This window comes from Mastomys coucha, unplaced genomic scaffold (genome assembly GCF_008632895.1).
Source record: "Mastomys coucha isolate ucsf_1 unplaced genomic scaffold, UCSF_Mcou_1 pScaffold21, whole genome shotgun sequence".
Lineage (NCBI taxonomy): Eukaryota > Metazoa > Chordata > Mammalia > Rodentia > Muridae > Mastomys > Mastomys coucha.
Genome location: NW_022196904.1, coordinates 185,270,951 through 185,283,825, shown reverse-complemented (window position 1 = coordinate 185,283,825; position 12,875 = coordinate 185,270,951). Strand labels below are relative to the sequence as shown.

Genomic DNA, 12,875 nt, shown 5'->3' with positions numbered 1-12,875 from the left:
TTGACTGCTATGCGGCCTCACCAGTGACAGCTGGAACCACAAACTGATCTTTAGGAAACCTCCAGCTACAGGGAAATAAGCTCTTAATTACACTAATTTTAAGAAATAGAGAATTACATAACTGCTACTCAAATACCAAATAAAAAAAATCTGAGAATGCTTATTACAGCAAAAAAATCAAATAATATGAGCCTAAAAGAGCGTGAAGTTTGAACACTAGAGGGTTTCTTTCTGAAAGATGGTACCTAACCCTGTATATAACCAGGAAGCTGTTTGGAAAATTATTCTTGCAATGGTTTTGCTGCAGTCACCAGGCACCTTCCATTACCACAGATCTCAAAACCTTGCTAAATAAGTAATGTGATCCACAGGTAAGATAACTTATTTATGAGCAGTTATATATTAGTTATTTAGATAAATCTAGGATTTAAGTACTTAGAGAATGCTTTTTTTAAACATGTTGTTAACAGAATATAAGGGTAAGATCTGTTTATATATTAGACAAATTTCACTCATTAAACTCTAGTTATATTAATAAACAGAAGATTAAAGTGTACGTGTATTTCCCTAGTATAACCTTAAAAGGCCTTTAACTATTACAGTTTTTAAAAATTTTAGTTTGTATGACTTTGTGTATGCCACCTGTGTGCAGGTGCCCATGGAAGGACAAGAAGGAAGGACATCTGATCCCCTAGACTTTGCTTCTCAGTACTCAAGACACCCAGACAGAAAAATTACCCTGAGCTTGAGGGCAGCCTGGACTACCTAAAGAGTTATCAGGCCAGTCAGAGCTATAGAGCAGGTTCTGTCTCAAGAAAAAATGAAACATTTCTGTTGGTTTTGCACTGTCCGGATGAACACAAGGCCTCCTAAGGTTTAGACAGGAAACCTACAAGAAGTTTCAAAGACAAAATAAATGCACTCCCACTAAAGAATCAACAGTTTCACATGTTTTATTTTGTTGTACATTCTTGTAGAACCGGGTTCGTTTTTCCAGTTTTGTAGAAAAATAGATGTTCCAGCCACCATTTACTTAACTGTCTAATATTTAAGACCAATCAATATGTTCCCTGGAAAGATGAAAAAGTCTCATGACTAACTCGTTTTTTAAAAACTCTTTAAAACAAAAATGTGTGTGTGTGTGTGTGTGTGTGTGTGTGTGTGTGTGTGTGTGTGTGTTTACTCTCAAAGCACAGCATTTCCACAGCAGCAGCCAACACGGGGTTCAGTAGCTTCACTTCACCCCTAACTAAAGCTTTGAATAAACCAGTGATTTTACTACAAAAAACACTGTCCTTGAAAGAAAGGAGTGGCAGTCACACATGAATGCAAACTTGGAATGATTAGGTCCTAAACATGGCACTTAGAAAGTAGCTTATTGGAGCATCCCACACGTCGGTGGCTACTCTTCTCTCCCTCCTTTAATTTCCCCTCAAAGAAAAAAAAAGAAAAAAAAGAAAATACTTCCTTCAAAAAATCCCATTAAACATAAATTTATAAAATTTTAGAAATGCCTTGTACCCAAAAACAAAGTCTTTAAAAAAAAAAGAAAAAAAAAACAGTTAACTAAAACAAAAGAAAAAAAGAAAACCTGTACTGATAACTCTTACAATTGAGATCTGTTCTTGGTAACACCTAAGACTGTAAGAGTCGCTGTGCTCAGTAGCTCTCAGGTTTAAGACGGCCTCCATCTCCTTCACTTACAAAACGCTTTCTTCCCCTGTAATGAAAAGAACAAACACAAAAGCACTTTAAAATCTGACTCACTGAAAAACACTAAAACGTTCACTTTTCAAAGGGTTTTTCTGTTTTAAGGCCAGTGTATCTGAAATTCTTTGAAAATGTTTTTTTACATACTAGACACATCAGATGTTTTATAAAACATCAAATAACAAGCATGTATGAGTAGCTTAGATAAATGCATAATTACTAATGAACTTTATCTACTTGGAGTTATTAATAAAAGTTAAAATAGAAAATAAAGGCATTTTACTTATAGACTTTAACATTTATTTCTACTTTATTTGAAAGCAGGTGAGCCAAACTTTAAACAGCAATGAGCATTAGGAAAGATAAAACTGTACAACTTAGCAAACTATCCACACTTGGCCACCAAGATGGTTCAGAACAGGTAAATGCTCTTGCCAACAAAACAGATGACGGACGGATCCTGGGACCCGCATGGTCAAAGTAAAGAATGAACTCCCACAAACTGTGCTCTGACCCCCACATGTGTGCCATGACATAAGCACACAAATCCACATATAACAAAATGTTAATAAATAATATGGCCAAATACCTGATAATAAATAACTTCTCAGCCTTAGAAAAGTCCAAATTTTGAGTGTAGACAACCAAGTAAGAATAGCCTGTATGCCCCATTTGGGGAATTTTTATTCTTTTTGGTTTTTCAAGACAGGGTTTCTCTGTGTAGCCCTGGCTGTCCTGGAACTCACTCTATAGACCAGGCTGGCCTCGAACTCAGAAATCTGCCTGCCTCTGCCTCCCAAGTGCTGGGATTAAAGGAGTGTGCCACCACTGAAAACTCAAGAAACCCTCTCTATAACTGTCCAGCAACCTACATCAGTTAGTGCAAAGAGACCTGTTCCAGGATTATCCCTTGTTCTCCCTCTGCTTACCAACATGCTCAAGCATGCAAGATCACACGTAAATGTACACTTAGTACAGAAAAGCAAAAATGTAAGAGGCTGAAAGCCAAAGTTTTTGGTATTATACAACTATAAGAACTCTTCAAATGACTCTTCAGAATAAAGTCCCAATAAAGATATAGACTTTCAAACAGAGCTTTAAAAAAAATCTTAAAAAGCAACCACATAGTACTGAGAGAAATTTACTGTGTTCTTGAACAGAAAGGCTGGGGACTGAATCCATTAGGAGCAGGCTGAAGCAGTGAAGAACAGAGACCCTACAGGTGGAGGCCTCACGGATGCTATCTGCAGCAACAGCTGGCCAACAACCCCATTCCAGACATTTCTACACATTTTCTACCGTCATCTTCTCATAGTGTCTAAACTTTTTAGAGCAAGGAAGCCTACCTAGAAATAGTTATCTGAGAGTCTTTGCAAAACAAAAACACTCAAAGCTTACATTTTTCAGACTTAAAAATGTACATAAAATGTAGGTTTGGCACCAACTAAGTATTTAACTTATTACATTACAAGCTTATTGATTTTAAGAAGGAAAGCCCTTATCAAATCTTACATCACATCCTAAAAATACAAATATAATTCCCTCCAAAAAAAAAAAAAATCACTCCCACCTGTAGTTCGAAGCCACTACTGAGTACATCAGAGTACATTAGACCTTGGAGTTTAAAGAAGTCTGAATTCAGACTTAGCCTACACAATGTACTTGTTGTGAGACCTTAAAGGTTCACTACAAAATCCCCAACTTTCTGTTACATATATACACTATAAAGTTAGTTCCCTCCAAATAGCAGTCCTGCCCACAACTGCAAGAGGACAAGATTCACGCTTTGTTTCTCCATAAACTCTAAACATATGGCTCTTCATCTCCAGTCACGGCAAGAAAGACACTTTTTCTGAGAGCCAGAATGACAAATAGCTATCTTAGCTCCCCAAGGATCTCATTCAGTGTTTTGCAAAGAGAAAGTATTATTTAAATAAAGTACCTTGATGGACAAAGATCTCGGAGTTGTTTGGAAATTATTCCAGCCTGAAAACATTCCTCCACAAATCTCTCAAGAACAGAGTATGAGTGTGGGACATCTAGATTAATATCTGGAATTTCATTGTAAATTCTCTCATAACCCTAGAACAAAATTACATATATAACTATTAGCCTATGTAACAGTATATGCCATGAAACAATCCACCACTATACCATAAACTGTCACAGTGCAATCTGGCAAAACAAGGCATATTTGAACCCTGAAAATAACATATATTTGCTTTCTTTAGAAGAACTCAAGAGAACTCTAGGCAGAAGTCAAGCTACCTGACCACTGACTTCCCCAGCTACACCTAACTATCTTGTATAAAAATACTAGATAATTTCATCAACATTTCAAAAAGCACAATTTTAAGTAGAAAAAGAATGCAATTTAAATGTTTCATCTAGATAAAAAAAAAATGCATCACACAAACTGAACAATCATTCTTTAAAAGGGAAAAAACTCGAACTGTTCTTGTCCACAACTATAAAGAACTAAAAACAAAATCTGTAGGCATAATACTGTACATTACATATTCCCTAAAAGAAAAGTTTCATTAACAATAACTCTTATTCAACCATATAGTTGAGGGAGGCATACACCTTTTAAAAACAATTTAAAATAATGTCATACATACTCTTTTCATTTGGTCTATGGTAATAGTAGAAGACTTCCACAAGGATTTTAATAAATCTAAGATCATCTTGAATGCACTTTCTCCAGTTGACTCTAAAACCATTATAATGGCCTAAAATTTGAACAAAAAAAGAGTAAATAAATTTTTGGTAATCAACTTATGAGAAACTTGTCCTAAAAATCTACCTAATCCCTCCTCTAACATGTAGCAATTATATAAACTTGTAAATTACCTTAATATTTTTAAGGGAAAACTTTATATTATTAAAGAAACATCAGTTACTGTGGCGTAAAAGGAAGACTTGAAAATCCTCTTTGCTGTGAGAACATAACCTTACTTCGTAGACAAGCTCGTGGTGAAAATGAGGCACTTCCAGCTCCCTGAGGCAGTGCTCGGCTTCTGCTTTGTCTCCAGAGAGTACGTACTCTTTAAGCAGCATATCAATCTATTAGATTTAAAGGTTGAAATGTTAGAATTCCTAATTTTTAAAAGATGTGTACTTTCCTAAATGATGTGTTAACATTCACACGGATATTGAACATAGGGATTTGGCAGAGTGGTGCCATAAGAACTTTCTTATGATTAAAAGTAAATGCCCAGACTTCAAATGGTTCGGTTATGAAGTAAACGCAGTACTTGGTTTTCCAAGGAACCTCTAGTATCTCTAAGCAGGTTTTATAATATGAATGACCTTGCTTGTGACTACAATGTCCAATGTATCCTATGAAAAACGAGGGATGTAGGGGCTAGAGAGTTGGCTCAGCAGTTAAGAGCATGCACTGCTCAGCTGAGAACCTGAGGTCAGCTCCCAGCACCCATTTTACAGGGCTCACTGTAACTCCAGCTCATGGGATCCTGCAGTTCTGTCCTCCACTGGCACCTTAACTCATATGCACATACCTATACACATACATATAATTAAAATAAATCTTTAAAAAGAGCAATTTTTAATGCCACTAGAGGGCACTAATTTAAAGTCTCATCACTTTTAGAATGCCACAAAACATAAAGATGTTCTTAATGCAATGGAAGCCCAAAAGTAAGAGATAATGGGGCGTTACTACAAGAGCAAGAATCTACAGTTGTCTTTTCTCTATAACTGAGGATTTGTAACTCAGTATCTAGAAACCCTCAGTGGGAAGTCAGAGATGGTTCAGTGCTTAAAAGCACCCTGGCTGCTCTTGTAAAGGAGCACAGCTCAGGTCCCAGCGCCCATATGGTGCCTGACTCCTGTCCAGTGAGATCTGATGCCCTCTTCAGGTCTCTGCGAGCACTGCACACAAACTCACATGCAGGCAAACACCACCCAAACACATCAAAACAATAATTTGAAAATAATAAAAACATCCAGTAATTGAACAAGAGAGACAATTCTTGATTTCCAACTAAAGCTTGTATGCTATCATTTATGGCTCTAGAAAAAAAATGGTCAATGTTTTTTCAGCAAGAGCCTCAACTAAAAATAACCTTCCTTACAAATTTTCTGAGAAAAGGATACTTGTATCTAGTGGCATTAAGTGAATTTTGGCTGGATGAATAAAAGTACTTTATCTAAATATCCTACACTTCAACTTCTATAATATCTTCATAAAAGGTAAAGTAAAATTTTACCACTAAACTATATTCTAATTAGAAATTTGTTTTTAGTTTTTTGTTTGTTTGTTTGTTTGAGTATGTATGAGGCTGAGGAAATAGCTCAGTGGTGAGAGTGCCTGCACTCCAAGCATGAAGACTGAAGTTCAAAGCCCACAACACACAGAAGAAAGTCAGCCAGGCATGACTGTGCATAAATCATTCCAGCACTGCTGGCCAGAGACAAGTAGATCCCAAAAGCTCACTAGCCACTAAGTTAGAACAAAATAGCCAGCTTCTAGTTCAGAGAGACCCCATGTCAACACAGTGCAATGGAGAGTGGTGGGGACACACCTAATGTGCATGCGTGTGCACAGGCACAAAATTACACACCTCATATGCTGAGGGCACCACATACCATACATATACACTTGCTAAGCACATACACAAAGAATAGTTAATATAAAAGTATGTATTTTTAATATAACACATACTTAATATTTAATGTATATTTTTACTAAAACTACAATATATTTGTTATTTAAATTATATTTGTGTGCAACTAAGAAAGTGAAACATGGGGCTGAAGAGGCAGCTCAGTGGTTAACAGAACTTGCAACTCTTGTAGAGGAGCAGGGTTCAGTTCCCAGCACCCACACAGTGACCCACAACTGCCCCTAACTTTAGTTCCAAGGAATCCACAGCCCTCTTCTGGCCTCCACACACATGCTGCACAGACAAGCAGGACACATGCATATACATAAACCTTTTTTAAAAAAATACTTATTTTTTTTAAAAGTGAAATTAACATTCCCCATCAGATTCAATGCATTTTTCCAAATGATAAATTACAAAACCACATGAACATTTCACTTGACCTTGCTTCTATTTAAATGAGAATGCAAAACAGTGTTATATATTGTTGGTTTTATTTCCAGTCTCTTTTTATTGAAAGATAATTCACATACTCTTTAAGAGTTTGTTAATTCCTCAAAATATCACCTTTGAAGAATATTACCATATTACCTATTAACTAATGATATTGTCTAATACTCCATAAATGTGGCATCTTATTTTAGGACATGGGTTGAATTTCCTTTATTTTCATCACATTCTATTTTTATGCTGTTACAATTTTCATTTCTGACTATTCATTCAGTCCTACTATATGGAGAACTGAATTTCACACACTGATCTTGTTTCCTAAAAATTTTCTAAACTACTGGCTAGTAGTGTGGCTGGGTTTCTGGAGTTCTTTTGTGGACTCACCTGGATCCTCTAGTCTACAGATCACGTCTTCTAAGAGCAGAGCTAGTTCTGCATCTTCCTTTCAATGAGGATGCCCTTCACTGCACTTCCTTGCCTAATATCCCTAGCATATCAACAAACTTTTTTATTTTTTTCTTATAATTCTTCAAATTTTTAAAGCATATCTATTCTAACATAGGTAAAAGCAAAAATGGTAATTTCTTTAACTACTAATCTGAACTGCTTAACACACACACACACACACACACACACATGAGACTGAGAAGACAGCTCAGTCAATTAAGTGCTTGTTATGCAAGCTTAATGACCTTAGTTTGATCTTCATAACCCATGTAAAAATCTTTGTTTGGGATGCTTATAATCTCAGAATTAGAGACCCACGTTCCAGGAAGCCTAGCTCATAGTCTCAGTGAAAGACTGTCTCAAAAAACAAAGTGACATTTCTAAGAAATAAGACTTGAGGTTGACAAGCACATACACACACACACACACACATATACATACACATGCACACATGCACGCACACACATACACACACACACACAAATATGTACACACACAAAAAAAAAATCAAAATGAGAAAGAAAGCACTAAAGGGAGCACACAGCTCCAAAGCTGTCTGCAGTCAGAGATCTGCAGTTAGACATTACACACAGCTCCAAAGCCCCCATCTGTAGTCAGAGATCTGCAGTTAGACATTACACACAGCTCCAAAGCTGTCTGCAGTCAGAGATCTGCAGTTAGACATTACAGGTTTCCACGTGTTTCAGAACAAGAGAGAATCCACAGGAAGCAAATCTTGCACTTTGATAAAATAACTCAATTACTTTATTTTCTTTTAGCAAATAGAGTGAGCATCCTTATGAAGCTCTACCACTCTGATCTACTCTAATGTTCATAATTCCTAAGTTTTAATTTCAGATTACTCAAATTGCTCATATAATTAATGTTTATTGAATAATTACAAATAATCTCTGCTCAGCAGCATTTTAAGAATAAATACTGCTATAAAAAAGATTTCAAGCATTAGAGTTCACACACAGACTTCTTCTAATCACTCATTCCTTAGACAGACTTCTTATATTCTTATATTCATGAAAGATCTAATAGTCATGCCATTAAATCACAAAAACAGGATAAAAGAAAAACAATTATCTAATTTTTCTAATTCATAAATTATTCAGATTTTTACTAGCAAATATATGGCCACATTGAATTCCTGCCCACAAAAATTCCATCTAGTAGTAGTTGTGCTGTTTTCTCCTGCACACAACTCTGAGCAAGTACCTCCCTAACAAGGTGATTGACAACTCTGAGCAAGTACCTCTTTCACAAGGTGATTGACAGGCTGCTGCCCACCTCCGGATCCCCACACACTGTCTTTACGCTTCCCACCTTTAGACATGCTCAGGAGCACAGTAGCCTTATCCAGAGCAGCTCTATCAAAAAGACAGAAAAAGGAAGAAAAATTTCATTATAATACGTATAGACATGCCTGATGTTTACCACATTATCAATAAAGCTTACAAAACTGTGTATGTATTGACAACTTTAATGTAACAAAAAATGTGTAGTTTTTGAAAATAACTTTTCAAATAAAAATTAGGTATTTTTAAAATATTTAACATTTTCATATTCTTTTACAACCACTTCTCATCAAAATACATTGTAAAATAATGGTTATGTAGCCAGGAAGGAACATAAATTCACATACAACTTTTATATTGATTCACATCTTCCCACCCAGGAAGATCTTCCTACTATGACCTAACGTAGCCCCGCAAAATTACTATGTATATCTGGGAAAGGCTGAGGTCAGCCTCCAGGAAGGCTAGCAACGTCAAGCAGGAAGTGTGGCTTCTAATCAGTAAACCGAAGAGCTGTCCGATCCAGCAGGTACCACGGACACTACACATTCTAAGGAGGGAAACTGAGGCCCTGAGAAGGGAGACTTAAAAAGAGGGACCCTCATAATGTAACTCAGAACTTCTGCATTTTTACTACTGCTCTCTTCCTGTTATACCACAGCAACATCTTTTAACAATGAAGAACACATGAGGACAAATACATGCTCACAATGTCTGATTCATGTGCATGTCATTCTACAGGAAGTTGTAGGGTTTCTCATTTTGAAATTCTAAGTAGCAAACATTACTTACCTAGCCTGTACACAATCTACAGTCCCTTTGTAACTATCGATGTAGGTATTACATAAGATTCCATCTCCAACAGCTCTAGCAATAAACTGGCCCACCAACTAGAATAAGAAAAAAAGAGAACTATGTAAAAAGAAACTAAAAATAAATCTTTATTAGGACACCATTTTGAAATACATAAATGATAACAAACTGTCTAATTCCACACTCACTATCTAAAATATATGTTGAGATCTGCAAAAGCACCTGCCGTCAAGCATGCTGCGTTCTCCTTTAGACAGGCCTTCAAGTGCTGGGGTACAGAGGTGCTTGTGTGCCCTGCACGGGGCACACTCCTTCACCTTGACCTTGTACACTCCTTGAGTGTGTACCATGAGCTCAACTTTCAAGTCCATGCCATGAGGTCGGGAAGGCGTCTCTGCTTTGCTCATGACATAATCCCAGTACTCTGCACACTGCCTCATTCTCAACACACGCTCAATAATGTCTGTTAAAATGACCTGCAAGTCAAGGGAAACCTCTCTTCTTCAATACCCAGAATGTTTTCTCAACTAACTATAAAATATGTTGTGGAGAAAAGTTAAGCACAAATAAATGTTCATTTCAAAGTCTGATCATAGCAAACGTATTAGAAAATCGGAAAACAACTTGAGTGTCCAACAGTAAAAGTATGTGTAAGTAGTGAAGACTAAGTAAGGTCCACTCTGGGCACTGGAAATATCGACTCTACAAAACAGTGTGTATGTGCAATTCTACCTTCTAATTAAACAAAGATAAAACAACACTAATAAATAACAAAAAAAATAGAAATAAAGAAATAGTTTTCAAATGTTAACAGGCCTGTGGGGAGGTTTCCCCTGGCCTTTCTTCATTTTGGATTTTGTCAAAAATTTTGTAATTAGTATCAATTCAGATGACCATTTTTAAGTATGTATATAAATAGGGGAAGGGAAATGAATGTATTTGACTCATAGAAACTGGCTGTTTCAGAAACAACATTTAGAAATTCTCTATAAATTTAATTTTTATGCAAATGTTAATAAATAGCAATTACATGTTTTGAAAGTTACAAAAGGGAACAGTAAACTGTTTTAATAAATCCCACTTAAGTAATTCAATATCTATTATAACAACATAATACCTATAAAATTCTTAGCTAGTAAAATAATGTTCATATAGTAAAAAACAAACTATGAACAGAAAATACACGTATTACATACGACCTAAAAACTATACAGAGCTAGATAGAAAAGAGGTTTCGTTTAGTTTCATCAAGACCTAGGTAGGTTACAGCTCAGTGGTAGAGCACTTGCCACCATATGGGTGGGCCTTGGTTTAATACAAAGTACAGAAAATAAAAACAAAGTTGTGAGGAAAGACCTAAAAATGTGCAGAGCTATTTTTGTACAGTAAGAAATGTGGGCCGTTCCCTTGCAACTACTGTAATGTGCTAGGAGCGTGTACGTGTAGAAGACAAAGGAAAGGAGCAAAAAGAAAATGACACAAACCTGTGGTGCTCTAGGAGTGTCCAAGGCTAGCTCAGGGAGATCCTTCAGCAATTTGTCAAATGACTTTTCCACATCATTTGTGCTCATCACTGTCCCGCAAAGGTCAGAAAGTAGCTTGGATGTCATCTCCCGGTGGCTGGCCTTCCCCTCCAAGGCTAGGGACACTGCCAACACCGGCACACCGCTCTTCATCTCCCCAAGGTTTAAGTCTCTCAACATCTCCTGTGTGAAAGAATGAAAATGACTACCTGTCTAGCTCAGTAACATCTTATTTCTGCAGTCCTACGTCTCCTCTATCTTTCCACCTCGTCTTTAGAAATATCAGCAGTCATATTTATATTTAGGTGGACAACAATGACATAAGCTTTACCTGCCTGAGTATCGGTACACTGAGGGCATGAAGAGCACCGTGAACACTGCACTCAACTACAGCTACCGAATCCTCTACTTTACAATCTAGTACGATTACGTCTAAAGAACTGATGAACACTTGAGGAGATGTTTATTTGATATTACAAACTGTTTATATAGTCTACTTATATGTTTTCTCTTGAAGACTGGGTTTGGTAACACATGCCTTAAGTCCCAATTAGAGAGGCAGAGGCAAGCAGACCTCAGAGTTAAAGGCCCACCTGATCTTAGATAGTGAATTCCAAACCAGCCAGAGCTAACATAGTAAGACCTCACCTCCTTTTAAAATAAATGTTTGCTTTATTCTTTCATGTAAATATAAGTGGGATTGTCAGTGTTTAAGTGGGATTAATGTTTTAAATGATGGAATAAAAAATTTTCCCACTAAAGCACAACAGTACCCAGTATTTACTAACCATGCAACAAGGTTATCAGGCATTATACCACTCCATTTAATGCTTAAAACAATCCAATCCTTGCAGAAATATACAACCTTAGAGGCAGAGTTCCAACTCTAAGTTGGTTACTTAACACTGCCTACTTTTAAAGTTTCCTTGGAATTTTTAAACCGTGATCTACAACTAGGAGATGACTACTTTCACAACCCTGTAAGTGACATCCTGGTCAGTGATCTCCCATACAGCTGTTCTTCCCTTTGTTCAGTGTTAGTGTGCTTTTGGGCTATGTTTGTGTGCTAGAAGTTGCATGGTTCTTGTTATGAGACATGCAACTAAGACTGAGACATCAGGGTTAGTAATATCTGTGGGAAAAATCCCAGGACGGCAATCTTTGTCTATATGGTATGGTGGCATGCCTGCTTGATAAACACGGTCCACTCTGTGGATGTGAAGATGCTCTGAAAACAGTTTAGCACTGGTTGTCAACCTATGGGTCATGACCCATTTGGGGGTCCTATGTCTTATATCCTGCATATCAGATATTTACATTATGTATGATTCATAGCAGTCGCAAAATTACAAGTAGCAATGAGGTAAGTTTATAGTTGAAGAACTTGAAGAACTTCATTAAAGGGTCACAGCATTAGGAATCTTGAGAACCACTAGTTTGGAGGAAAAGTTGAAGCCTTTAAGATTAGCGCACAACAGTGGGGACCATAGGCAAGCAACAAATGCACCGAAGCTGAGATGGCTGCCAAGCAGGAACCTGTGTGTGTACAAACAAGCAACTGCAACAAGACAGAGATGTGGCAGCATCCTCTGTATTAGCCTCTAATCTGGCAAATTAGATAACCAAGAAGATGAGATGGTGACTTGTTAAGGGTTGGGGGCCAGAAGGAAAAGAGAGCGCAAGTTAGATCCACGCGCAGAAGCCCTTCCTGGGATCCGAGCCCTTGGAATCCATAAGATAAGTGGGGAAGATTATGGTATAAGCATTAAGAGGATACTGTAGAGGTCTAACCTTTAACGGAATAAAAGGGAAAATCTATGAGCCAGAAGATGGTCGCTTCCACGCAAGAAACTAGGGTAACGAAGAGACACTCAGCACCTGAATCACTGGAACTGGGGAAGATTTTCAAACAAGCAACAACAAAGCCTGGCCTCTGAGGCTGTGGGACACAAGGTCAGAGGGTGTGGACGGGATCCATCTAGCAGCTGTGGAGGCAGGAA

General features: G+C 37.2%; 1 protein-coding gene across 7 annotated transcripts in view; it reads right to left on the bottom strand.

Moving 5' to 3' along the window:
• Positions 1-935: 935 nt before the first annotated feature.
• The window catches only part of Pdcd4 (programmed cell death 4), a 26,772-nt gene continuing 14,832 nt past the window's right edge, over positions 936-12,875 (bottom strand). For 5 of the 7 annotated variants that reach the window (XM_031390676.1, XM_031390682.1, XM_031390680.1 and 2 more), the window contains 7 exons: positions 10,837-11,058; positions 9,332-9,429; positions 8,497-8,611; positions 4,669-4,776; positions 4,332-4,442; positions 3,653-3,792; positions 936-1,720 (listed from right to left, as the gene is read on the bottom strand). In XM_031390676.1, the coding sequence (XP_031246536.1) occupies positions 1,660-1,720; positions 3,653-3,792; positions 4,332-4,442; positions 4,669-4,776; positions 8,497-8,611; positions 9,332-9,429; positions 10,837-11,058 (855 nt within the window). In that variant the 3' untranslated portion in view covers positions 936-1,659. The remainder of the gene's footprint in view (positions 1,721-3,652; positions 3,793-4,331; positions 4,443-4,668; positions 4,777-8,496; positions 8,612-9,331; positions 9,430-10,836; positions 11,059-12,875) is intronic. The other 2 variants (XM_031390677.1, XM_031390683.1) reach the window with 2 other exon arrangements.